Here is a 25,245-nt window from a genome sequence, read left to right as displayed (position 1 = left end):
ATATAAATGTATCATTGTTAAATGCAAGATATAGACCCCCCCCCCCCCTCTCTCTCTTGTATTTGTACAATACATGTATTGTTCAATTCTTTTTCCACATACTATTAGATAATTACAATTACTTCAGATCACTTGCACAAATTACTTTCTAGAGTTGTACTGGGAAATTAAAAATAATGTTCTTACCTGGTTGGTCTGCTTGTTGGTTAATAATTCCATCTTGATTATTGAATAATGAAAGAGCTACACACAGCATTCTGTATTCCTCTGTACAAATGAAAATTGTTTACAATATGAAGGAAAAGCCTTAGTCTAGATGACCTGTATTATTACACAGGTTGAAAGCTCAGCTTTCTGTAAAATCAAGCATTTGTATTCCAGATCTAGTTTGTCAATGTCAGCCTTTATGTTTTCACATTGTTCAACTTGCCTGCACATGATAAGCTTACTCCAAAGTTAATCACCTTCATTGAGGTGTAAATTATGTCCAATTACAATTTAGAGGTTATAAAAACAAAGAGTTCATGATTATTTCCTATTTGTAGAGGAAGTGATGTCAACAATAATGTCATAACAAGATGTCTTCCTATGTTTCTCTGGTTTCAATATGTATCCAAAAATGGTCAAGGTTATGTTCAGACTAAAGACTCATTCACATATAACAAGGGGAAACTACAACAACAGTTCTTTTTAATGTGTAAATGAATGCCAAATTGGGAAGAAAAGAAAAGTAGCCACACACAACTAAGGTCCTATATCATATTCAATTATCTTTGGGTATAAGATATAGAAATGTTAAGGAAAATAAGCTTATGTCATCATTGAAAACATCTGCCCCAGTTTACTGCACCATATGAATAGGCCTTTCAGTGGGCCATCTTCATAGTGAGCCCATCTCCATAGTGGGCCCATCTCCATAAGAATCTACTATAATACTTTAAAACACTTCAGCCACACTTACCACTATGTCTAAGCGGACATGAGTAACACTCCTTGCCCCAGCTTAAGCCAGTGTTGCAGCAACATTGCTGATAGGTGCTCTCTTGTGAAACTACATTACTACAGATGTCTTGGTTTGGATCTGATTGTCCCCAACATGGGCCTAATGGCTCTTCCGGGGGGATTCCCCCATCTATCCCTCCTCCTGACACAGGCCCAATTAGTTCTGTGAAAAGAAAATGATAAAAGTTACATTAGTTTCATATATTTCAGAATATAAACACATTTTATGATATCAATCTTCGTACAGAATTTGGTCTCATAGCTGTACTTATAAGAGGGTGTGTGTGTAAAAAGTACCGTGACGCAACTCAATGCAGCAAACAAAATTGATTACAAAGAGTTTTTCTGTTATACCTTAAGCTGTGAGTGTACTAATATCAGCTTTATCAATGTTAAGGTCATTGTCATCAAGGCAGAGTTTATACTAGATATGCTATACTGCAAGGAACCTCAGGTGCTATTTCTCAAGTAAGAATAAGCCTTAAATTTGTATCAATTGAAAAAACTACAAAATGAAAAGATTTGTTTTCCTTACTTGTTCCTATGGCTTTTAAAGAAGGGTTCATGTTGTACGTGATAGTTTATGGGCTTCCATCTTTAACTTTTAAAAAAGATTTTCATCTTGTCTTTCAAAATATCCAAGACCTTACTATACCATAGTGGAAAAGCAATAGGGTGATTTATTATTCCTAGTATAAGCTTTTGAAGAAAGAATTAAACCCTACATATTTGTGAATTTTTTTTTTTCTCCAACACCATTACTTACCAATACATCTACGGCCTGTACTGTCAAGAGTCAATCCATCGGTGCATTCACATGTGAAAGATCCTGGTGGTTCATTCACACAATTTCCATACATGCATATGTCTTGAGCATCTGGACTTTCACACTCATTTGTATCTGTGTAAAATTAAAAATTTGAAAGAGTAAAAATGATAATGGTTGTTATGAATAAAATACCTACTAACTGAATATTTTATCTACATTCTTGATGAGCAAAATAAGAACTGGAATGGAATTAGTTTGCACTTGTTTGTGCTGCTTTCTTATATGGGTACAGATGATGTTTGTTCAGTTTTCTGTCTCCCTCTTTTGTGTGTGTGTGTGTGTGTGTGTGTGTGTGTGAGCGTATGGGGGGTGGGTCTTCTTGATGTTTGAGAACCTTAGTTTGACATTAACTATAATTTGGAGAAACTCCAGAAAAAAGAAAAAGATGGCAAATTATTGGGATGAATTCATCCATAGCTACATATTGCCTTGCTTCAAAATAGTTGCTGCACCATCTCAGTTTTATGTAGCAGAATTGGCAGACTGCACGAACATTATATCAGAAGAAAGAATAATTTTATTTTATAAAATAATAGTTTGCAAATAATCGATTTACCTTCACATGTAACTGAATCAACGAGATGATAACCTTCCACACACTGGCAGATAAACCCATCAGGTCTATCGATGCATACCCCATTAATACAGGGGCTAGAATTGCACTCGTTTAGACCCCTCTTAGGAGGGGTTGTCTGGGTGACGGCTGGTCTATACCCCACACCACCTGATGCCTCTGGAGGGGGCTGTGGAATCTCTGTGAAGGACATCAAATTCAATTATCAGCCAGTGGATAAAATAATGCACAAAATATGTTTAAATATACACAAATCAATTACCAATATTAAAAGAGGACTATACATCTATTATTTCTCATAATTGCAATAAGAGTGTCCATTAATTGTTATTCACATCCTGTATTGGATTATTAAAATGAAAACAGAAAACTGAAAATCTTTTTGTTTTATTACCCACAAAATATAAAATATAAAAACGAGACATTCGCATGAGCATAAAATTTAGACCAATTAACATACAAAAAATTGTCATGTGTTTGTGTGCATTTAAGATGATATTGACATGAACATGGGTGACTTGATCTTTTGAATGTTGTCTATAAAGAATACTCTCTGTGTCATAGTAATAGTTCTGGTTGAATAATGACCAGTTGTGTTAGCTTACCTCTACAGCCACCATCTTGGTAGTTATAAATATATCCGGCTGTACACACACATCTATAGCCTGCCACAGTATCCTCACACAGAGCTCCTTCTCCACATCTATTGGGCTGGTCACACTCACCGATTGCTGGGAAAGGTAATAAAATGATGTGAAAAATATGAAATCTAGACAGTTACTCCTTGTAAATTTCATGTACCAGTATATTTCTTCATACCGTAAGTGTATACATTAAGCTTGCAATTGTCATAAGCCCTGCTTGTGTAGATTTTACAAAAAGTATTTCCTGTGTAATATACAACCTGTCAATCAAAGCTACTGAATGATTGAATAACCTTTATGTATTTCTCTTTGAAACTAGGCAATCACTCTGTCATAGAAATGTGCAAAATATTATCTAAAATATGATGTCTCATTTGTGTCTATTTATCCCACTGTTTGTATCTCAGGTTTATTCATCTCATTTTGAAATGTTGTTTCATACTTTCAGAGCTCTATGTACTGTAACAAATCAGTGTTTTAGTATTGGACGAAGGTTAAGCATTTTTTTGTTGTACGAGCATGCGCTATAGCAATATGGTGCATCGTTGATTTAGCAATTACCAAACTGAAGGAAAATGAGCATAAATTACATATTATGATCATGTTGGTGCAATTATCATGTTTCTTTTAGGGATATTACTTGTATAGTAGTGATCTAATCAGGAATAAGGGGTTATACTGAAGATTATATGTGAAGATTTTATGGGATTAGGAGAAATATTGTGTTGAAGTGTTGTTTTACTAACGAGGACATAATTGTTCTTTTACACGTTTATGTATAGGGAAATTGTTACGATGGTCAGGGTTGTGCATCTAGGGCTTTCCACTGCACTGTATCCGATACAGGCCAGCCTCACCGAGGCTGGCCTGATAGTTGGCCTGACCGAAGCCTCTAAGCTATGTCTCACATAGTTTGCACTGTACTTTGTACTGAGTTTCCCCGATTGTTGAATGGATCGCAATAAAGATTTTCAACCTACACATCATGATTGGTTTGATTTCTTGGAGCAGTGAAACCAAGGGACGAGAACCTGTGACAAGTGTTGACAAGGGAAATTGATTGTTCGAAGGATGCTCAATTGATTGATGCTGTGAACGAGACGTTTAGGTGACCGATTGTAGTCGATGGACGAATGATTGTTGAGATACGTGTGAGCAGTTAATAACTCCAGCCATTAAGCTACGGGCATATATTTTGTCCAAACGGACGGAGAGCGCCTGGCCAGATACGGGGCATCCTGACAAATATTCCGTGTCAAGCCAAGGTGGCAGAATCGTGTCCGCTACACATGGTGTCAGAAGTGGGATAGCTGATGGCGTGGAGTGGTCGAACTGACGGAGCTAGGGGACGACGGCAGTAGCACTGACGGAGCTGGGGGACCATGGGCAGTAAGTCTGACAGGCGTCACAAGCTGGTAGAGCTGACGGAGCTGGGGGACGACAGGCAGTAAGACTGACGGCGTCACAGCTGGTTGAGCTGGGGGACGACGGGCAGTAGGTCTGACGGCGTCACAGCTGGTTGAGCTGGTGGACGACGGGCAGTAGGTCTGACGGTGTCACAAGCTGGTAGAGCTGACGGAGCTGGGGGACGACGGGCAGAAGGCCTGACGGCGTCACAAGCTGGTAGAGCTGACGGAGCTGGGGGACGACGAAGGGCAGTAGGTCGTACGGCGTCACAGCTGGTCGAGCTGATAAAGCTTGGGGGCGACGTGCAGTGAGACTGCCGCGTCACAGCTGGTCGAGCTGAAGGAGCTTGGGGACAACGGGCAGTAAGACTGACTGCGTCACAGCTGGTCGAGCTGACGGAGCTTGGGGACGACGGGAGGTAGCATTGACGGTGTTGCAGCTGGTCGAGCTGACGGAAGTGCAGAACGACAATGGAGAGAAAGAACAATGAGCCCAGGGGTGCCTAGAAGGACAGGAAACGAACTAACTCTAGAACAGTTGAACACTTTTGGAAAGAGCCATTTTGAACTGTCAGAAAAGACTTGGATTTTAGTTTTGATTTGTTTTGATAACATGTTATGATTTGTTGTTGTTGCATAAGTTATAGATAAGTTAGCTTGGGGACCAAGCTTGGGAGGGAAGGGAATCGTGTAACAAATCAGTGTTTTAGTATTGGACGAAGGTTAAGCATTTTTTTGTTGTACGAGCATGCGCTATAGCAATATGGTGCATCGTTGATTTAGCAATTACCAAACTGAAGGAAAATGAGCATAAATTACATATTATGATCATGTTGGTGCAATTATCATGTTTCTTTTAGGGATATTACTTGTATAGTAGTGATCTAATCAGGAATAAGGGGTTATACTGAAGATTATATGTGAAGATTTTATGGGATTAGGAGAAATATTGTGTTGAAGTGTTGTTTTACTAACGAGGACATAATTGTTCTTTTACACGTTTATGTATAGGGAAATTGTTACGATGGTCAGGGTTGTGCATCTAGGGCTTTCCACTGCACTGTATCCGATACAGGCCAGCCTCACCGAGGCTGGCCTGATAGTTGGCCTGACCGAAGCCTCTAAGCTATGTCTCACATAGTTTGCACTGTACTTTGTACTGAGTTTCCCCGATTGTTGAATGGATCGCAATAAAGATTTTCAACCTACACATCATGATTGGTTTGATTTCTTGGAGCAGTGAAACCAAGGGACGAGAACCTGTGACAAGTGTTGACAAGGGAAATTGATTGTTCGAAGGATGCTCAATTGATTGATGCTGTGAACGAGACGTTTAGGTGACCGATTGTAGTCGATGGACGAATGATTGTTGAGATACGTGTGAGCAGTTAATAACTCCAGCCATTAAGCTACGGGCATATATTTTGTCCAAACGGACGGAGAGCGCCTGGCCAGATACGGGGCATCCTGACAAATATTCCGTGTCAAGCCAAGGTGGCAGAATCGTGTCCGCTACAGTACTTTTACAACAGATATTTCCCTTAATTATGAAATCTGATAAATAAGATCTAATAATCATCATAAAAAATGAAGAAAACTCCATAATTTCTGATAAAACTTGTTGCCTTTTCTGACTTACTGTTGCATGCTTTGATGGTCACGTCATAGTCGTATCCTGCTGGGCACAAACAGCGAATACTATGTCCTTCAGATGAACACGTTGCATTCCCACAGATACCTGGGTTCCTATTGCACACAGTCATACTTGCTGCAGCTATGTGGGTATAAGGAGACATGATATGAACAGTTAGAAAGACAAGTGGTTTTTTTTTTACCCATTTATAAAAAATAAAATAACTCAACATATGGGGTTTAGAGAACATAACTAATCATAAATGGATGTCCACATATATGTTTTTTTTGGTCTGTGGGATATTAATGATCATTTTCAAAGGATTTGTATCATAGAAGATTCAATGATTTGACAAAGCTGAGATATCATCTGTTGAGAGCCAGAAGTGCATTATCTCATGTCAAAGTATATGAGTTAATGTCATTCTGGCTCCAGACAGATATTACATCACACAGTTTATCACTATCCAATATTTACAATTTATATGATGAAACAATGACGCATGACATTTGCTGTCTATATTTCAAAGAAAAAGAAGATGCACATGATACTTTAAGACAAATGCCTTTTAAAAGCTTTAGAGATGAGAACATGAATATAAATAGCTTCCTGCAAGAATTTGGCTTTGCACATATTTAACAACATGAAGATGGTAAAGCAGGGCTCCCAGCATTTCATGAAAACAAATTTCCAATTTTGTCTGATATAGTTTCTAAGTTTCAGGATATATCCAGTTTGAAACATCTTTCATAACCAATCATCCCGTGTATATAATTAAAGAGATTGACAACTTTTGTTAGGGACCAATGAAATTCCTTCATTTGAGTTATTTTGAGTGATGACTTTCCTTGGGCTGAAAATTTTTTAAAACTAATTTGAGGTTTTCTCTTATTTCCGTGACAGCTGGGAACCCTGTACAATAATGAAGCACGACATTGATGATCCTTACCCACACATCTGCGACTATTATAGCTGAACTGCTGACCAGGAGAGCATAAGCATACAAATGTGCCTTTCTTGTTCACACATCTACCATTAGCACACAGCGTACGATACTTCTTGCATTCATTCAAATCTGTAGCACAAAGAGTACAGCAAAATAATTATTTAAAGCTTAGCTGCTGAACAGTTTTCAACGTTACCAGTGCAAGATCCTAAGCAGATCCAAAGATCAGGGGGGCATTTCACAAAACTTGTCATCAGTGACAAATGACAGTTTTTGTTATAAGCTACTGAAATCCTTACTTCTGATTGGCTATCAGCAGATTTGTCACTGATTTTTGTCATTGAAAAAAGGCTTTGTCCAGTTGTCCTATCAATACTGTCTGTCTGTAAGCACTCTGTTTCTCATGCTTCTTGCCCAAGTGGGGTAGCTTAACTTACACAGCTTTCTTTTAAAGGTTTGCTTTGATGGAAAGCAGGGATTTTACTCAGTTATTTACACAAAGCATCAACTGTCTAAACTCAACCACTCTTTTACTTCATCACTGATAAAACAATAAATTTCACTTTCTGAAATAAAACATATAATTCACAATTTTCCACAATGTTCACATATCACAAACTTTGCATGAGAGATGAATTAAAATGGGGGCATGAGAGATGAATTTTGGGGGGCATTTTTTTTTCCAAAAGAAATAACATCGAATTGAATACCACAGGGGAGACAAAACTGCAGTTATAAATATAACACACACAAAACAAAACAAAATAGGGGAAATTCACATTTTCATGAGCAAAGGCAACCATGAAGCTTATAGTATACAGTGATATTCCATAACTGTTGAGCATTAATGTAGCATCAATCATCATTATTTCAATAAATTGTGGTATATATCTTCATTATCATCAGTGATTCATATCATCTGCTGACAGTAAAAAATGCATTGCCTCTTTGCAAAATCATGACTTGACACCATTTTGCCTCTCTATATACCGACAATGAATCTACTTTACGACAACACATCATCTGTTCAGAGCCAGAAGGGCACTAGCTCTGTATCCAAGTATATGAGTTAATGCCTTTCTGGCTCCAGGTGCAAACAGACAAAGTAATTTAGCACTAACCTCCACATATCTTCTTCTTCCTCTTGTAGACATAGCCCTCAGAACACATACATGTATAACCACCTATCCTATTCTGGCATGTAGCAGTCCCACATATCTCAGGGCTCCTTTCACATTCATCAAGATCTACATGGCCGAAAGAGAAAATCAAGACATTAACATTTAGTCCAAATTTACAAATCAAACCACACTGCACAACAAGACGATTATTGTGAGTAACATTTATAATAAAACTTTAAATGATGAAACCATAAATCAATGGAGAAAAGTATTGATCCCGCAATGTGCATCGTTCTAGCTTATAAATACAAAATACCAAGAAAACAAAGTAAAATTTTGAAATAAGTGATACAACTTGTAGAGATAACAGGGACAGCTGTTGGAATTCATAGTATTACAATGATTATTATATCTAACAAACGATGTTGATCCGTAATCATCATATAAACCAGTGGTTTCTTTATCAAGCTGAGGAGAATGTTAGCAGGAGTCAATTGGTTGATTAATAGAATATATATTGCATAGAAGGTCAGAATAACCAAAGTATGGAGATCTCTGTTTTAAGTGTTCAAAATAAACCAGATCCTAAACATATCCAATGACATATTTTGCCTCCCTCCCAAGTGCTATTAAAATGAATTAGTCTTGAAAGGTCAGTATTCATAAAGGTTCAGGTTCTAGTACTTAGTCCAAAGATCCATGTTATAACTCACCAACACATGATTTACTGGCTGTATCATACTGGTATCCTGGCTGACAAGTACAGACCAGACCACTAGCATCAGTAGCACATGTAGCATTACCACACAGAGATGTGCATCTATCTGCTTCTATGGCCTCAGGATCACGAGATGTGGTGTGACTCTCTAATGCTGAAGGTAAAAGTGATTATTGGTAAATAAAATGTGATGTTTTTCACTAGGATATGCTTTTTATATCCAGTAATACACTCCAATCCATGAGCTAAAACAATAAAATGTTTAAAAATGTGTAAAAATATGTTAAATAATAAAGCATTAAGTTCTTCATTCTAATACTTTTCAACACATGAGACAATACAATAGATAATAGATAATCCATTAGTTAATATCACTCAACCACTGTTTGCAAGTTATTTTAATAAACAAATAACTGCATAATTCTCTCTTATGGTAACTTAATTCTTTCAATCACTCAGTCTTACATTCATTCATTTTGGCAATATCGAGTGTATGATTCCCTTGGTAGCATGGTGATAGTTCCATAGGCCTCTTGTTACTGTTTAAATTCACTTCAGTTAGGTCATCACTGTGAAACATTAAAGTCGGCTTATTGACCAATGTTGATTTTCAATCAGTTTTGAGCAATCTCCTTATATTACCAACAGAAGGAAAGTTATATCATCAAGCAAGTTGACACATGCCATGATCAACCACCAGAACAAATTAATTAGCATAGTGTGTTTCATATTTCTGCATCTTAAAACACACAGATAGAACCATTGTTCCTCATACTCTTTTTTCATCCCCATATACATGTACCAGTCATTCACGTGAGAAAGAAAGTAAATGTTCACCACACCATATTAGAAGGAGTCTTCAAAAGATCTTGAGGATTTACTTACCGGTGCACTGTCTCCCGGCTTCATCAAAGTTTGCTCCATCAGGACATATACACCTGAAAGACCCTACACTGTTCTCACATTGACCATTACCACATATCTCTTCTGATAGGAAACATTCATTGATATCTAGTGAAAGGGGAAGAGAGAATGAAACAGATCGATAAAAACATTTTGAATGGTCTTCATTTCACAAAAAAGTAAGCTCAACATGAAACAAATAGAACTCTCACACAAACCCATTGGATACCAGTCAAAATGATTGAAAATCCTGAGTAGGTGAAATATCATGAGTACCTCACTGTTAAAGAGGGACCCATTGCTCTATATTCTACTACCAAAAAAAAGATTGCATTGATACAAATTGTTGGAAACACAGAATTAAGAGAGAGAGAGAGAGAGAGAGGGGGGGGGGGACAGAAATATGGGACATTTAATTGGGGTATTTTTAGTATTTTCGCTACTATTTAACATTTTCATTTCAATGGAATCTAGTTGTACAACACATGCTCCAGCGATAATTACTTCACAGTCAGTATCCTTCATGAACCATCATAAATCTTGGACCAAACAGTACAAACCTAATCCAAACCCTATTAAACCCTGAATCTAACCTGAAACTGAGTTGGAATCCTAACTCCTTATCTTTGACAAAAATAAAGAAATAAATTAAGAAGGAGCAATTGTCATCTCGGAGCACCGGATATTAATATTATTTTCAAGAAAATACAATGTGTCTTCTCAGCTTTGACTAAAAACAAAAGAATTCTCACCAACACATATCCTATCTTGCTCTTCAAAGTAGTAACCAGGGTCACATCCGCACAAGAAGCTACCTTCTCTGTTCAAACAGGTCGCATCTCCGCAAAGCCCAGGTACAGAGCTACATTCATTGATGTCTACAATAAGGAAGTACAAAGATATCAAATGGGTCAAGAATCCAAGAGAAGACTTGGTTTGGAACATGTTTTAAAATTACAACTTGAAATGGGAGGGGGGGCTATTTTGTTGAGGTAATTATCATTTCATCTCCATGATTGTTTCACATAGTAACACACATAGATGGGAAGTTGTGGCAGATGTTTGCCAAGACTTGAATGTAATTTTGTCACTCTCCTCTCAAAAGTGTAAATTGGTACCTGATAGATTAGAGTGATTCCCCTATTTTGCCTCCCTGCTTTAAACAGTATAGCTAGGTAATACTATTGGAGCACCATGCAGAAGCAAGGACATAAGGGATATACAAGAACACTGTTATCATTATCACAATATTCATATTATTCAAACAAACATAACTCAGCTATAAATATTGGAGCCACATTCACTGCCATCTTACCTAAACATCCATTGCCATTTCCACTGATGTACTCATACCCTCTGGGACACACACATCTATAACTACCTTGTGTGTTCATACAGGTACCATTACTGCAGATACTTCTGTATACAGCACATTCATTGGTATCTAATACAGAAAAGAAGGTTAGAGAACTTTGAGAAGTAAACCATATAATCTTTCTCTCTTCGATGGGGTTACATTAGCAGCTCTGTAATGTAATTAAAAATCAGCTGAACTGATCAGTTCTTGTCAATTATCAATCTGGATCATGACACAACAGTTTACCAATTAATAGAAAATGATAGATCAGCAAATATACCTGAAGCATGGAAATAAACCTCTAAGTAAAAATCAATCTTTGAATAAAGAAGAAAAAAAGATGTAAAAAGCCTTGAATACATCATTTGAAGATAGCTGCCAAAAATATATCTTCCAATTATCAATCACATTTATTTGGGGAAAAAAAAGTTCTTTATACAAATTATGAATTATAAATGCCATTCCTTACCTATGCACATGCCGAGTGTTTGGTTGTACATGAATCCAAAAGCACAGGAGCATTGGTAACTACCATCAGTATTGGTACAGGTTGCATTACCACATAAATCAGGTAATAGTCTACACTCGTTGATATCTGCAATCACAACAATATACAATTAAATCAATGATATACCAACTAAAATTAATACAATTTCTTAAAAGCAAACAATTTTAATTATGTACAAATATGTTGGTAACAGAGGCATTGCAAGGATATTCAGGATGGTCAATAGGCCCTTCAATTGCCTCGAACCCCCCCCCCTCTCACCCTAACAAAAAGGATAACTCGAACCCCCCCCCCTCATGCACCCTAAGAAAAAGGATAACAAAGCAAGACTACCAACCTGCTTTGAAAAGATTGGAAAGAAGGACCCTTTCCAAAAAACAAAAAAAAAAGGAGTTCATCACCACCACATGTCTTCGAAACAGAGGCTACATTCTGCTTTACAAGAGGGACATCTAGATTATCTACTTTGTGAGGTACCTATCTTGACTACTTCCTTACCATCACATGTCCTTGATGCTGGATTGAACTCAAAGCCACCTGGGCAAGCACAGTGATGACTGCCATGTGTGTTGATACATGATGCTTCTAAGCCACACGAATGAGATGTAGGTGTAGAACATTCATTGATATCTGTAAGCAAATAAACATACAAAATGTGAAAATACAAATGATTCGTAATTGGTCAATCATATCCTGTATATAATATCTTATTTGGTCCCTGCTTTAAAAATAAAAAAAACAATAACAAATAAAAAAAAGAAAATAATACCTTTTGTCATTTATTTTTCCAAAAATCTTGAAAAATATTTGTTTAATTTTTTTTCTTCTAAATATAAAGCAGATAAATAAAAACAGCACAAGGAAGAATGAATGTGGACATACATATCCATGCACCTCATCAATAATTACTCTTCATCACACTGATGAGTACATTTTGTAGATTTGTACAATTGTATTTACCAATGCAGACTTTAGTATTGGAGAATTGAAATCCTTCAGGACAGATGCAGATGAAATTTTGTCCCTGATCCACGCAAGTACCATTACCACATAGAGCAGAATGATCTACACACAGGTCAATGTCTGGAAAGAAGAAAATAAAAATATGGAAACAATATGAACTGGATCACATTAAAATGGCAGCATTCAGGCTTGTTAACCCGTTCCTTCCGGGAACCTGGTATACCAGGCTCCCGTGGAGCCCACTCACAGACGGGAACCTGGTATACCAGGTTCCCATAATAGGCAGGTCGACGACGTCTTTACAAGCTTAAAATTGCCTTTCCCTGCCATTAATTCACTAAACTAGTGGATTTGAGGGTTTATCCAAAGTATATGCTATCATTATCTATTACTCCTGTTTTGTTTACTTTAATATTATTCATTATATTTGTACTTTTTTATAAGCATGTCAAGTTTTCTCTCACATGAAATTCGTACAGCAGCGTATTGGAGCTCCGCGATGTCTGTCCCCCTATTTAATTGCACCCCCTTGACTATCTCTTTAATGTGCCTAAATTCTGATAACCATGTATATCTCACCTTTACAAAAGCCACCATCACTGTCGAACTGGAAGCCACTGGGGCATCTACAGGTGTATCCATTTTCAGTTGGGATGCACGTTCCATTGCCACAGATACCACTTAGCACTACACAGAAATTGGTCACTGAAAAGAGTAAGGAAGTACAATGACTTAACATTTTAAACTTAGATGATATGCAAGATTAGTTTTAATATTTTTTTGTAAAAATGAGACAATTTCAAGTCTTTCATCAATAAACTTAGTTGTATAATAAAATCCAAAATAATGAAAATTATAATATTTGTCTTTTGTCATATAATTTGTGTAAATTACCCCTAACTTCCACTGTTATTATTATCCATTCAAATACATTTTGTAGCAAGTTTTAGTTAAGGTGTCATTTAGAGGATAATTATGAACTCATTAGTAACTTTACTCAAACCTTGCCAGTTGGCACGTTCTGTTCCTTTCACTTCACTGATTTCCTGGAGAGCAACAGTGATCATACCCACTAGGTCTGTTCACACTTGTACCATTCCCACAGATAAACAATGCCTATCTCAAATAATGTGAACACAAACCTTCACAAGCACTGCTCCTTTCATTGAAGCGCTGTCCTTCAGGGCAACGACAGTCATACCCATCAGCTCTGTTCACACAAGTACCATTCCCACAGATAAAAAATGCCTATCTCAAATAATGTGAACACAAACCTTCACAAGCACTGCTCCTTTCATTGAAGCGCTGTCCTTCAGGGCAACGACAGTCATACCCATCAGCTCTGTTCACACATGTACCATTCCCACAGACGCCATTGTATACAATACAATAATCCTGGACTGGGATAAGCAGGGATAAAAAAAATCATCAAAATTTTATGAAATCAACAACGCTTTATCTAAAATAAAATACTTGTTTGGAACAATTTTCTATCACTTAATAACTTGTGGAAATAGAATTTCTGATATACATTTGATACACTACTACTACTTCTACTACTACTTGACTACATATTATGATACTGGTTCAATTTTCTCTAACACCATGCCTTATTTGCAGTTCCATTTTCATCTACAAAACTTACAGAATAATAAACTAGATGGAATTCGACTGCGCGCAGTCGAAAATGATGCCTCCGTCATAGAGCAATTTTACAAACCAAAACGGAAGAAATTTTTCAAATTCAAGTTCAATTGTAATCCATTAACAGGTTCTCAGAATATCGTGATTACAAACAATTTCTCATATACATATATGACCCTTTGAACTTTGACCTCATGATCCTAATATCTACTCAGCTCATTGGCTCTGCAAGATATCCAGAGTTAAATAGTAATCCATCTGTCAGTTCTAATGAGAATGCGTTCACAAGCTATTTTTGCATACATAATTAGCCCATGACCTTGGACCTTATGAACCAAGAATCTACACAGTTCATTGGCTCTGCAAGATACATAAATGATCTAAGTTTGGCAGGAATCCATCAATCTGTTCTAATAATAACGCGATCACAAGCTGTTTTTGCATACATAATGGGCGCTGTGACCTTTGACCTTTGACCTCGTTACCCAAAATCTAATAAGTTCATCGGCTCTGCAAGTAACATACATGACCTAAGTTTGGCAGGAATCCATCAATTGGTTCTTGAGATAACGCGATCACAAGCTGTTTTTGCATACATAATGAGCCCTGTGACCTTTGACTTTTGACCTCGTGACCCCAAAATCTAATCAGTTCATTGGCTCTGCAAGATACATACATGACCAAAGTTTGGCAGGAATCCATCTATCGGTTCTTCAGATAACGCGATCACGAGCCGTTTTGCATACATAATGAGCCCTGTGACCTTTGACCTTTGACCTCGTGACGCCAAAATCTAATCAGTTCATCGACTCTACAAGATACATACATGACCATAGTTTGGCAGGAATCCATCAATCGGTTCTTCAGATAACGCGATCACGAGCTGTTTTTGCATACATAATGAGCCCTGTGACCTTTGACCTTTGACCTCGTGACCCCAAAATCTAATCAGTTCATCGACTTTGCTAGATACATAAATGACCAAAGTTTGGTAGGAATCCATTGATCCGTTCTTCAGATAACGTGATCACGAGAACGGGACGTACGTACAGACGTACGTACAGACGTACGGACGGACGGACGGACGGACGGACGGACGGACAACCCGAAAACATAATGCCTCCGGCTACTTCGTAACGGAGGCATAAAAACAAGTCACATCATTGTATTTCCTTGTAAAATTGTGAAAAATAATCACTTTATTCTACTTTGAATTCTAATATTTTATAACACTGACATAATTAATTTAATCTATTCTCTTTGTGTTGCATTTTCTTATAAAGTTGATACACTTTACTTTTTTGTTCTACTCTAAAACAACCAAGTACATGTTTTCAGTGTTTACCTTCACATGACCTTTGAGATGGAACAAAGCGATGACCTTCAGGACAGCTACACACTGGACCTCTCTCTGTGCTCGTACATGTACCGTTTCCACATATACCCGGTGATTCACAATGGTCTATCGCTGAACAAGAGAAGACAGGAGATAAATAGTAATTGGAAATATATATATGTATGCCACAACCAATAGTGATAGTCAGGGAGTATAAACACGTTTGTGCAGTGTTCCTTTTTGCCAGAACAGAATGAAGTATCAATTTATTTTTATCTCTCAGAGAAAATATCATAATACAAAGAGATGGAAATGGAAAGGGAGATAGAGAGCACCAATGTTGCTATACAGTCAACAAGCACAATTCAATTCAGCATTGGACACCTCACTAGTCACAGGAAGGCACAATGCCAAGGGACAGATCATAATTGTCTGATTCAATCAAATATGACAACCTTATTTAGCAGCCAGATGTTTGCAATGATTCAGCAGAAATACTTAATGAGATTTAGAGCCCTTCACAAAGAAAGACAAGTTTCAAAAAGGAATAATATAATGACAAATGGAGGTAGTTCTGATCTCAAAAAGCAAAACTAGTTCAAGCTTGTTATTGCCAATACAGCCTATGTGAACATGTAATCAACATTGGTAAATTCATAATTAGATTTCATCTTGTCCAGTTTTTGTTGATAAATTTGAGGCATTTGATTTCCTGTCATCAAAACAAGTCTAATCATTCCAAGGGAAACGTGACTTCAAACATCAGACCATCTTGTATTATACAATTACATCTAAATATAAGTGTAAATGAGAGTGCTCTATTTCATTTTAATTCAAATATACATCACCCCTCTCTCTTTCTCTCTCCCCTCCCCTTCTTTTCTGTATTTCCTTTCCCAGTTGAGGCAGTCTTTTTTTTGTTGGGGGGGGGGGGGGGGGGGGTGGGGGGACACCTGCATTTTGTATGCAGACATTCTTTAGTCTTTAAGAATAACACATACATCCTGATTAAGACTGACAGACTTATTATATTAATTGAAATGAAATTTTGATGAGCACACTTAATGCCAAAAAAGTACCAAGAACTACCTTCAAATGAAAAGATTAATGCTATGCACAAGACATTAATCGATTTAAGACTAAATGCATCTGTCTGTATAGTTTAGATACTATCACTGATAGTGCTCTATCAATTGAACTCATTTCTCTCCATATCAAATAAGGAACGGATTAAAACTGTACTTACACATGCATCTTCTTAGGCTTGCATCAAATTCATAACTTCCAGGACACTTGCAGTTGTAGCTGTTTTCTGTGTTTTCACAAGATGCATTGCCACACACTCCTTGGTACACAAAGCACGAGTCATGAACTATATAGAAAAGAACAGAAAAAACATCCATTCACACACACTGGTATGTTTCTACATTCCGGTATATTTATGATGCTTTATCTCTCTATTTGTTTAATCTGATTTTAGTATGTACTTTAATGTTATATGCTACTTTGTGTTATCAAAGTTAGACTTTTCATGTAAAGAACCAATTTTCTATTTAATAGCACAATCATGTTCTTGAACCATGGCTAATGATATTCCATGAAATCATTATAGGACCCATTGATAACCTAGCTCATTCTCTAGTGTCTATTACAAAGACATTCAATTAGCACACTCAGACCTGTGTTATGCATGTAAACCACCTTGGTATTTGGAAGTCAGATATGCAATGACTCTTGGTATCTAATTATTTCAAACTGTCTGCTTAGGCCTCTCTGTTTTCATTATATATTATAACAATTATATCTCCCACTGAATAAGTCTGATTTGAAGCTTCAATTAATACTTTAAGCGTAATTCGCTGAATCAGCAAGTGTAACAACTTTTCAAACATTAGATGATAAGTGCAGCTCTATAATCAGAATATGAAACTGTGGACATACCTATACAAGTCTTGCTTGCATCATCAAACTTGTATCCCTCAGGACAATTACAGTCATACAGGATTTCTTTATCCACACAAGCTGCAGGACCACAAAGCTCTGGGAAGATTTCACATTCATTTATGCCTGTTGAACAAAAGAAAAATCAATAAAAATGGACAGTGATGATGGAAAACACTTAGATTGGTGAGGTTGGAAAAGAATTTGAATGGGTAGTGCCAAGAAAAACGGTGTCTAGTATAAATGGTGCATAGTTCTTAATTGGCAATTTCAACTGAAATCTCTATTGAATATATAATATTAACAACAAAAAGGATACACTCATATTTTACTCATGGTAATTTGATCAGCATTTATACTGTTCTTTCCGATGTCATCTCAGTATCATATCAATACTGGCTTCAGCCGAGCTACCATGATAAGTCCTCAAGCATTCAAGAACTTTTTTCCTACCAGGCAAGCGCTTCACCGGGTGAAGAGTGGCAAATGTAGATTCAGGTCTTGCCAAAGGACCTTAGAACGTGTGTGTGATTATACCAGAGTGCATGGCTAGCAAAAAATAAAGGAAAGGGATGTGAAGTTTACCTAAGATGCTAGCTTCTTGGCCTGCAGATGGATGTGCAGCAGCTTCAGGGTAAGTGGTGGGTACGTTGACGGTTTCTACTGGTCTCCTCAGTGTAATTACATGCTTACCCTGCCCAACTGGACATGTCTCATTGTATGCAACTGAAGAAAAATAAAATGAATGCCAAATTACAGTTTGGATCAATGAATGCATATATGTCTGATTAACATTTTACAGTACAAACATGTTACTAGAATTCATCACAAATGAATTTGTGAGACCAGGTTTGAACAAAATGCTTGTTCATCTTTGATAGGTACGGTAACTACATTATCCTTGGATATAATAACTTGAAAATTCATGAACTCATTTAGAATTTTTCAACAAAAAAAAAATCCTATAAAGACAGATATTATATAACAGATCCCAACTCACTCAGCTTTCTTTCTGTCACATCTTTCTCTCCCTGTCTATTTTATGTGTGAAATATGAGATATTATTCCTCCCCCCCTTTACTTTTAAAGCCAGTCTCTACCTTTACAAACACACATGCAAGTCAAAAGACAATATTTCCCCATCCAATGCCCTACTTACGTGTGCCTTGTGAGGGGCAGACAATGAGGTCACAGTCATCACCCCACCCAGCCCCAACGGTGCAGCAACATTCTTGTTGGGTGACATTAGAACCAAGCAGATTGGAACAAAAGTTCATATCACTGATGCTGCCATAGCAATCCTTTCTATCCACTTCAACTGCATTTAGAGGAGAAAAAAGATATATCAATATGAATAGGAACATATGCATGATTTTGTTGTTGTTGTTCGGGGATGCCAGTCAGTTTTACTCACTGGGCCTGAAAAGAAGCTTAAAAAACATGTTTAATCCCCATATGTGCTGTACAATAAAAAGCCTGAAATGGGAAGTTGTCAGGGCCTGAAATCAGGCAAAAGCCTGAAGACTGGCATCTCTGGTTGTTGTTGTCGCTGATGCTGCTGTTATTGTTATTTTTTAGCATCTACTGACCTTGTCAATTGTTAAGGGCCAGAAGGCTGTTCACTCATATCATTCAACACACAGGTTATAGCCCTTCTGGCTCTCAATAAACATTATTTTGCAGAATGTTTTAAACTTTTTGAACAGATTGAACGTATAAGATGGGTGAGCTAGTTCTTGATATATGTGTATGTGCTCTCAAACACAGCCCAAAAGATCAAGCAAATGTAAACATATCTTTCAAGAAACACTGAAATAATTCAAAGTAACATTTGGTACTCTTAAAGAGCCTCCATGAATGGCAAATTATCTCTCGGGTTTTTATCTCTCTAAATACTGTTATAATGTTATTGAAAATAAACTCACCAATTTCTGGTGCGCCCTGTACTTCTACGGGGGTCTGGCAGGTTCTTGATTCACTGTCATAGACAGTATCCCCAGTGCAAACACACCTGTAAACACCCACTTCATTTACACAGATGGCCTCTTCACCACACAAAGGTGTGTCTCTGGTCTGTCCACACTCATCAACATCTATGTTATAAACAATAAACAGAGATATAATGATATACAATAAAATGAACAAATCTGTATCACTCTGTGTTTATGTGGTATAGACTGTATAGCCTCCATTAAATCAGAAGGTCTACAAGAATTATTCATAGTTTTCAAGTCTAAATGTCATTACGTTTCAGATTGTGTTTTATTTTATATCAGATTTCGTTTTTCAAACACAGAAAGTTTCATCCTTTTGCCAAAGACTTTATAACATGCTTCTTTCAGTGAAATATTCTTGTATCTACTGTTATTTTATTTTTGGTTTCTACTTTACTTTCTAGTTCTGTCTTATCAAAATGTATTTGGAGTTCTCTTTCTTATTGTCATCTTCCCTTCTATAATCATTCCAACACTTGTGTTAAAATTCATGGTAAATATTTGGGAAAAATTGTCAACATATTCTGCAATGTTACAGGTAACAATCAATCATTTTTATAAATCTGAATAAATATCATACAACATGATGAATGATGACACATTACTAATGATATATCAAGAAGAGTGGAATGAGAGTGCATCAAAAAGTAAACATTTATGTTTAAAATATTGTGCAAATGTAGAGGTAAATAACCCCCAATCCTTGTAATGTTTCTGAATAAATTTCCTTTAACATGATGGATGAAAACATCACAAATTTAGCATGGGGAGTGGAATGAGAGTGCATCAAAATGTAAACATTTATGTTAACTTTTTGGCTATGTATAACATATTCTATAAAGTTAATATAGATCTGAATAAATTGATGTAACATGATGGATGACAACACATTACCAATGTGTCAGGGGAATATAAGCGGAGTGCATTAAAAAGTACATTTTTTCAATAGATCCCTTTGTAAGGTTGACAACCTCATTGTATGAGGCTTGTGGTTAGGGGAAATAGAATCAAACGATTCCACCACAATACCCAGGTGAATCATTAAATACATGAAGTCTTCATAAAGTGGTGGTGAAGAAGTCTCTAGGAATATACAACCACAATAGTATTGCAATGGAGGAAGCATGTACAGGAATGAGACACTCTTTAAACACACTTCCAGAATATCACTTAAAGTAAAGTACTGTAAAACCAGAAACTTTCTTGTTAAAAAATGATTTCTCATAGTATGCAAGTGGTTGGTATTTTTTTCTTTAACTCATATAGTGAAACAGCTTTTATAGCTCTACTATGCTCAAAGAATTTAGAGAAGAAAATACGTCACATGCTTTAAGACTATTCAAAGAAGCTTATTGCTGTGAAAAATCCTATAATAAAATATAATGTGCCCTTGTTCTTGCACACATCCGACCATGTCACTCATACTACAACAAATACATGGAATTGCTAATTTTTTAAGTTTGAGATAAAGAATTTTAGTTCAAAAAACAGTATTTGAAAATGATAATGCAGGTGATGTATACTCTGCACAGCATAATCTGTCAAATAAATATGATCAATGTTGCTATGTAAAATATGAGTATGTAAAAACTCTGCAGGAACACTGCACTTGTTTTAGAGAATGTTAGTCAGCACAATGAAGACATCAAATTGCATGAGAGGGGAAACAGTGCGTGATGCCAAATATTGTTCAGGCTCAGCAAGAAAGCTAGGAACTCAAACAGAGATAACAGACAGAAAGGGAAAGAATTATGATGAGGTAAACTACTTTGTATGACCCTAGGGGCAACGGATGAAGAGGTTTTGAAACCGCAAGATCATGTGAACTTGGTTGATGACTTCCATTTCAAAATGAAACTTATTGGCTTGAAAACTGGAGTAAAGCCCAAAGTGCCAGACAATTGCTGAACATTTAAATATAGACAAATGACTTATATTTTCTATACTTACCATATTTGATATGACTCATTGGAGAAAATGGAAAAGCTTTAATTTCTATGAAATTTTGTCTTGGGTAATATGTGGAATATTCAGAACATGAAAGCAGTCTGAAGTAATGTTTCAATTGATGTATTGAGTAAATTCTAGGGTTGATATTCTGATAATTGTTTTATCCCTGTTTCAGGTTCAGAATAATTAATTTTCAAAACAAATCTTGAACTTTTGGTGTGTCTTCATTCAATGACTACCCATAAGTTGGTGGCACACATAAAATTCATCTATATGTAAACACCAATGAAAAGACCCAATACATGTTACGACCAAAATCAATTTACCAAGATAAATATTAAACAAACTTCAGAATACCACCACTGGAATGTAACTGCACAGATAGATGCGAAAGAACAGAGAAGTAGAATAATACTGACCAATGCAGTCTGTTTCTGTAGGATTGGAAGTGAATCCCTGAGGGCACAAGCAGCGGTAAGAGCCTTCTATGTTGATGCAACGCCCATGCTCACATACGTTAGCATCTGAACATTCATTGACATCTGAAATTTAGGGGAGAAGACCAAGCCATCAGAAACTTGAAAGTTTTATATTTATGATTTGATTTTGTTTTTCTTTAGACATGCACTCTTGAACAAACAAATAATACACTGATTACAGTAGGAATTTTTTTTTAGAAGTTTGAGATGGGAATATAACACAACAAATTGTTGTCAAGAACTAATTTAGAGTACATTTTCTGCATAAATATTCTTTCATGGTATACACCAGCAATATCTTTCATCTGTAATTTGTTGGTAATTTGAGCTCAAGTTCCAGTTCAACTGCACAAAAGGATGTGATAAGGAAAGTACTATTTTAATCCAAAATTGGAAAGGATAAGAACTAAGAAATGTCAAAATTTAGTTTTAGCATTAAATCACTAAGCATGTCGGTCTTAAGTAAACTTATCAGAATACTATTACAACTATATTAAAAATATAAGTGTTGTTTCCTTTGGTATGAAAAAGACATAATGCAACACAGAGTGCTATTCTTACAAGTAGATGAGATCTCTTTTTTCTTTTGTACACATCTATCCTGATTTTTTACAAAATCAAAGATGTAAATCTGTTTGTGTACTTACCAACACATCTTTGGTGTGTTATATCATATCTGTAACCATTGGTACATTCAGTTCTCAAGCAGTGATAGCTCCCTAATGTGTTTTGACATACATACTCTGCACATGGATTCACATTCCTGACTGTACATTCATCAATGTCTGTATTGAAAAGAGAAAAAATGCATTTAGAAATTTAAAAATCACACATTATGTATTTCAAAATAATTATATTTCAATTACAAAGTGTGAAAATTGTGTAATGTCACTAGGAAAAAACCCTCAATGAATGCTTTAGAAACATACATTAGTTATAAACAGGGCATGTACAAGTCAGAGTATAACATATATAGCAGATACTGTTAACCCTTTGCAAACACAAACTGGGTGACTGCAGTAATAAGCCTATGAGAATAACTGTAGTAATAATGAAGGGGTTAGTAATTATTTGACACAAATAATAAAGTGTTTTTCTTACTGATGTCACAATTGAATTATTTCTTTTGAAAGGTAATATAATTATCAAATGTACACATACATTTAGGCATCATCATCACTCAGTTAAAGTTCAAATATGGCCTAACCTCAATTTCATTTTCATGTACTGCTGAAGTTAAATCACTATTCCAATCTCTCATCGTCTAGACTTGTATGCCTCTTTGGTGACATTTACAGATGAAAAGAACGTTTTGACATATCATCATGTGTGCTATCAATTGGCAACAATCTTCAACAAGCATCAGTTAAATCATTTCATATTTCAAGGCCACAGACGTCTTGTGATAGCCAATTAACCTTAAAGCCCATTCACTCAATGTGGAAATCTGTAAAAAAGCCACATGACTAAATTGTTGTAGAATGAGGTCAAGATCTGGGCCACTAATTTGTTTCCCTCCCCCACCCGCTGAGTCGTCTCAAGATATTATCCTCCACACAACCTGACAAATTACACACTTAGGAAGAGTGGCATCCTAAAATGTTGGTGTTTTACGGCATATGCTAAAATTAATTAGACATTTGTGTAAGTGAGCGCATATTCCTGAGGGTAATAAAAGCAAAGTCTCAATAAAATATTTATATTCATTTCAAGACTCGTGTCTCTGTTAAGAATAAGTCAGTCATAAATTAGTAGATGCAAATATGGGTCAACAGGGAAGTATAATCTACCAAAGAAAGAGCAACTTTTACAGAAAACGGGTGAAGAGAAAAGGAGTGTTTTTTGTTTGTTTGGTTTTGTTACTGTTGTAATACTGGTTGTTTTGTTTTTATCTTTTGATTACATATATTTCCCAAAGGCAATGTTATGCTCTGGATGACTTAAAAGTGATATGTCCTCCACCCTCCTGACAGAAAATAACTACAAAGAAAGAACTACATCAACTAAGACATTTCCAGAGGATACAATCTGTTTTCTACACTGCATAAATGAAAAAAATATTAATGTAAATCTGATTAGCACAGTTTCGGACAAGGGGAAATTGAATGATTATTAGTTTGAGCTCATCCTGGCAAAAATAGGCTACAAATATATAATATTTAAAAACAATAATCAGCTTCACACTTTTAAAATAATGTCCTCCTGTATGTCTGTCTCTGTCTCTGTTTCTCTCTTTCTCTAAGGAATGTGTCATATGTTGTCTTTGTTATACTTTATCTTTTCTCTTCTTTACTTCCAAACGAGGACATGCCATCTGGTGACATTAATGAGACACTAGAGCACATGCCAAGCTGCCTCAGTTCACTCATCCTCATTCTACAGAAGACATAGTTAGGCTCAAGTCCAACTTGGCTCCATTCCCATCTCCTCACAATTATAAAGATTCCAACAATTTAGATTTCCAAAGAATTTTGTATCATCTTTCGACTGTAATTTCTGCTTCCCATGTCATTGTACTGTCTCACCATAGGCAAAAGCCACATGTATCTATTATGGGAAAGACTGGTGGTTTCTTCTCAATGTTGAACTGCAAAAAACATTTGACATTCAGTATGAGATACAAACTGTAAAGTATTTTTTTTTAAATACAAAAGGAAAAGCTTCTTTGCAGCCACAAGAACTTTGCTTTCTATTTATAAAATGATTATTTAATGGAAAATACAAACTTGATTTTTTCAATCTTTGGAAAGTTTGAAAAATAACTCAAATTATTTTCAGAAAAAACGTATCTGCACCCTCCTGCTATGTACCTTTGAGTAATAAATTTTTGAGCGTCCATCTTCCTTTATCTTATTCCTGTTTACTTGGAATGTCCTTGATTTTAATCACTTTCCTGTAGACCAGTCTCTTTTTATAGACACAAGAAAGACCGATTGACCTGCAGAGATGGTCTTTATCTCTGATATTTATCATGAACGTGACACTAGATCCTCACGCCAGGAAACTACCCTGTGGCTTCATATGGCAAAAGGTATAACGTGGAATTCAGATTTCAATTAGTTTTTCTCTTGTAGTATCACATTGGACAATTATTGCATGAAAATGTACATGAAAAAGTGCATTCTGTAATAGTTAAATGCAAATAATTTTGCATTATTATTTCTAGCATGTGAAGAATGTTCACATGTCAATGGGGAAATAAAAGCAATTCTTCAGACTTAATACTTCATAATTGCTCTCATGTGACTAAAATGTAAAGAACAAATTTGCTATAACTGTATTCCTCATCAACAGAGT

At 36.2% G+C, this 25,245-nt stretch overlaps 1 protein-coding gene across 2 annotated transcripts in view; it reads right to left on the bottom strand.

Moving 5' to 3' along the window:
- LOC579490 (fibrillin-1) overlaps positions 1–25,245 on the bottom strand; it is a 75,156-nt gene that overhangs the window by 2,843 nt on the left and 47,068 nt on the right. For both annotated transcript variants that reach the window (XM_030999669.1, XM_030999670.1), the window contains exons 11-35: positions 22,596–22,733; positions 21,889–22,011; positions 19,451–19,618; positions 18,685–18,843; positions 18,111–18,251; positions 17,526–17,651; positions 16,831–16,956; positions 15,594–15,716; positions 13,879–14,004; positions 13,184–13,309; positions 12,602–12,724; positions 12,140–12,271; positions 11,603–11,728; positions 11,092–11,220; positions 10,529–10,654; positions 9,759–9,884; positions 8,869–9,027; positions 8,156–8,281; positions 7,038–7,163; positions 6,095–6,229; positions 3,011–3,136; positions 2,388–2,585; positions 1,769–1,903; positions 962–1,165; positions 187–267 (exon numbers count right to left, since the gene is read on the bottom strand). In XM_030999669.1, coding sequence (XP_030855529.1) covers positions 187–267; positions 962–1,165; positions 1,769–1,903; positions 2,388–2,585; positions 3,011–3,136; positions 6,095–6,229; positions 7,038–7,163; positions 8,156–8,281; positions 8,869–9,027; positions 9,759–9,884; positions 10,529–10,654; positions 11,092–11,220; positions 11,603–11,728; positions 12,140–12,271; positions 12,602–12,724; positions 13,184–13,309; positions 13,879–14,004; positions 15,594–15,716; positions 16,831–16,956; positions 17,526–17,651; positions 18,111–18,251; positions 18,685–18,843; positions 19,451–19,618; positions 21,889–22,011; positions 22,596–22,733 — 3,408 coding nt within the window. The remainder of the gene's footprint in view (positions 1–186; positions 268–961; positions 1,166–1,768; positions 1,904–2,387; positions 2,586–3,010; positions 3,137–6,094; positions 6,230–7,037; positions 7,164–8,155; positions 8,282–8,868; positions 9,028–9,758; positions 9,885–10,528; positions 10,655–11,091; positions 11,221–11,602; positions 11,729–12,139; positions 12,272–12,601; positions 12,725–13,183; positions 13,310–13,878; positions 14,005–15,593; positions 15,717–16,830; positions 16,957–17,525; positions 17,652–18,110; positions 18,252–18,684; positions 18,844–19,450; positions 19,619–21,888; positions 22,012–22,595; positions 22,734–25,245) is intronic.

Source organism: Strongylocentrotus purpuratus, unplaced genomic scaffold, assembly GCF_000002235.5.
Source record: "Strongylocentrotus purpuratus isolate Spur 01 unplaced genomic scaffold, Spur_5.0 spur5_scaffold_5, whole genome shotgun sequence".
NCBI lineage: Eukaryota > Metazoa > Echinodermata > Echinoidea > Camarodonta > Strongylocentrotidae > Strongylocentrotus > Strongylocentrotus purpuratus.
This window is presented reverse-complemented; position numbering and strand designations above follow the sequence as displayed.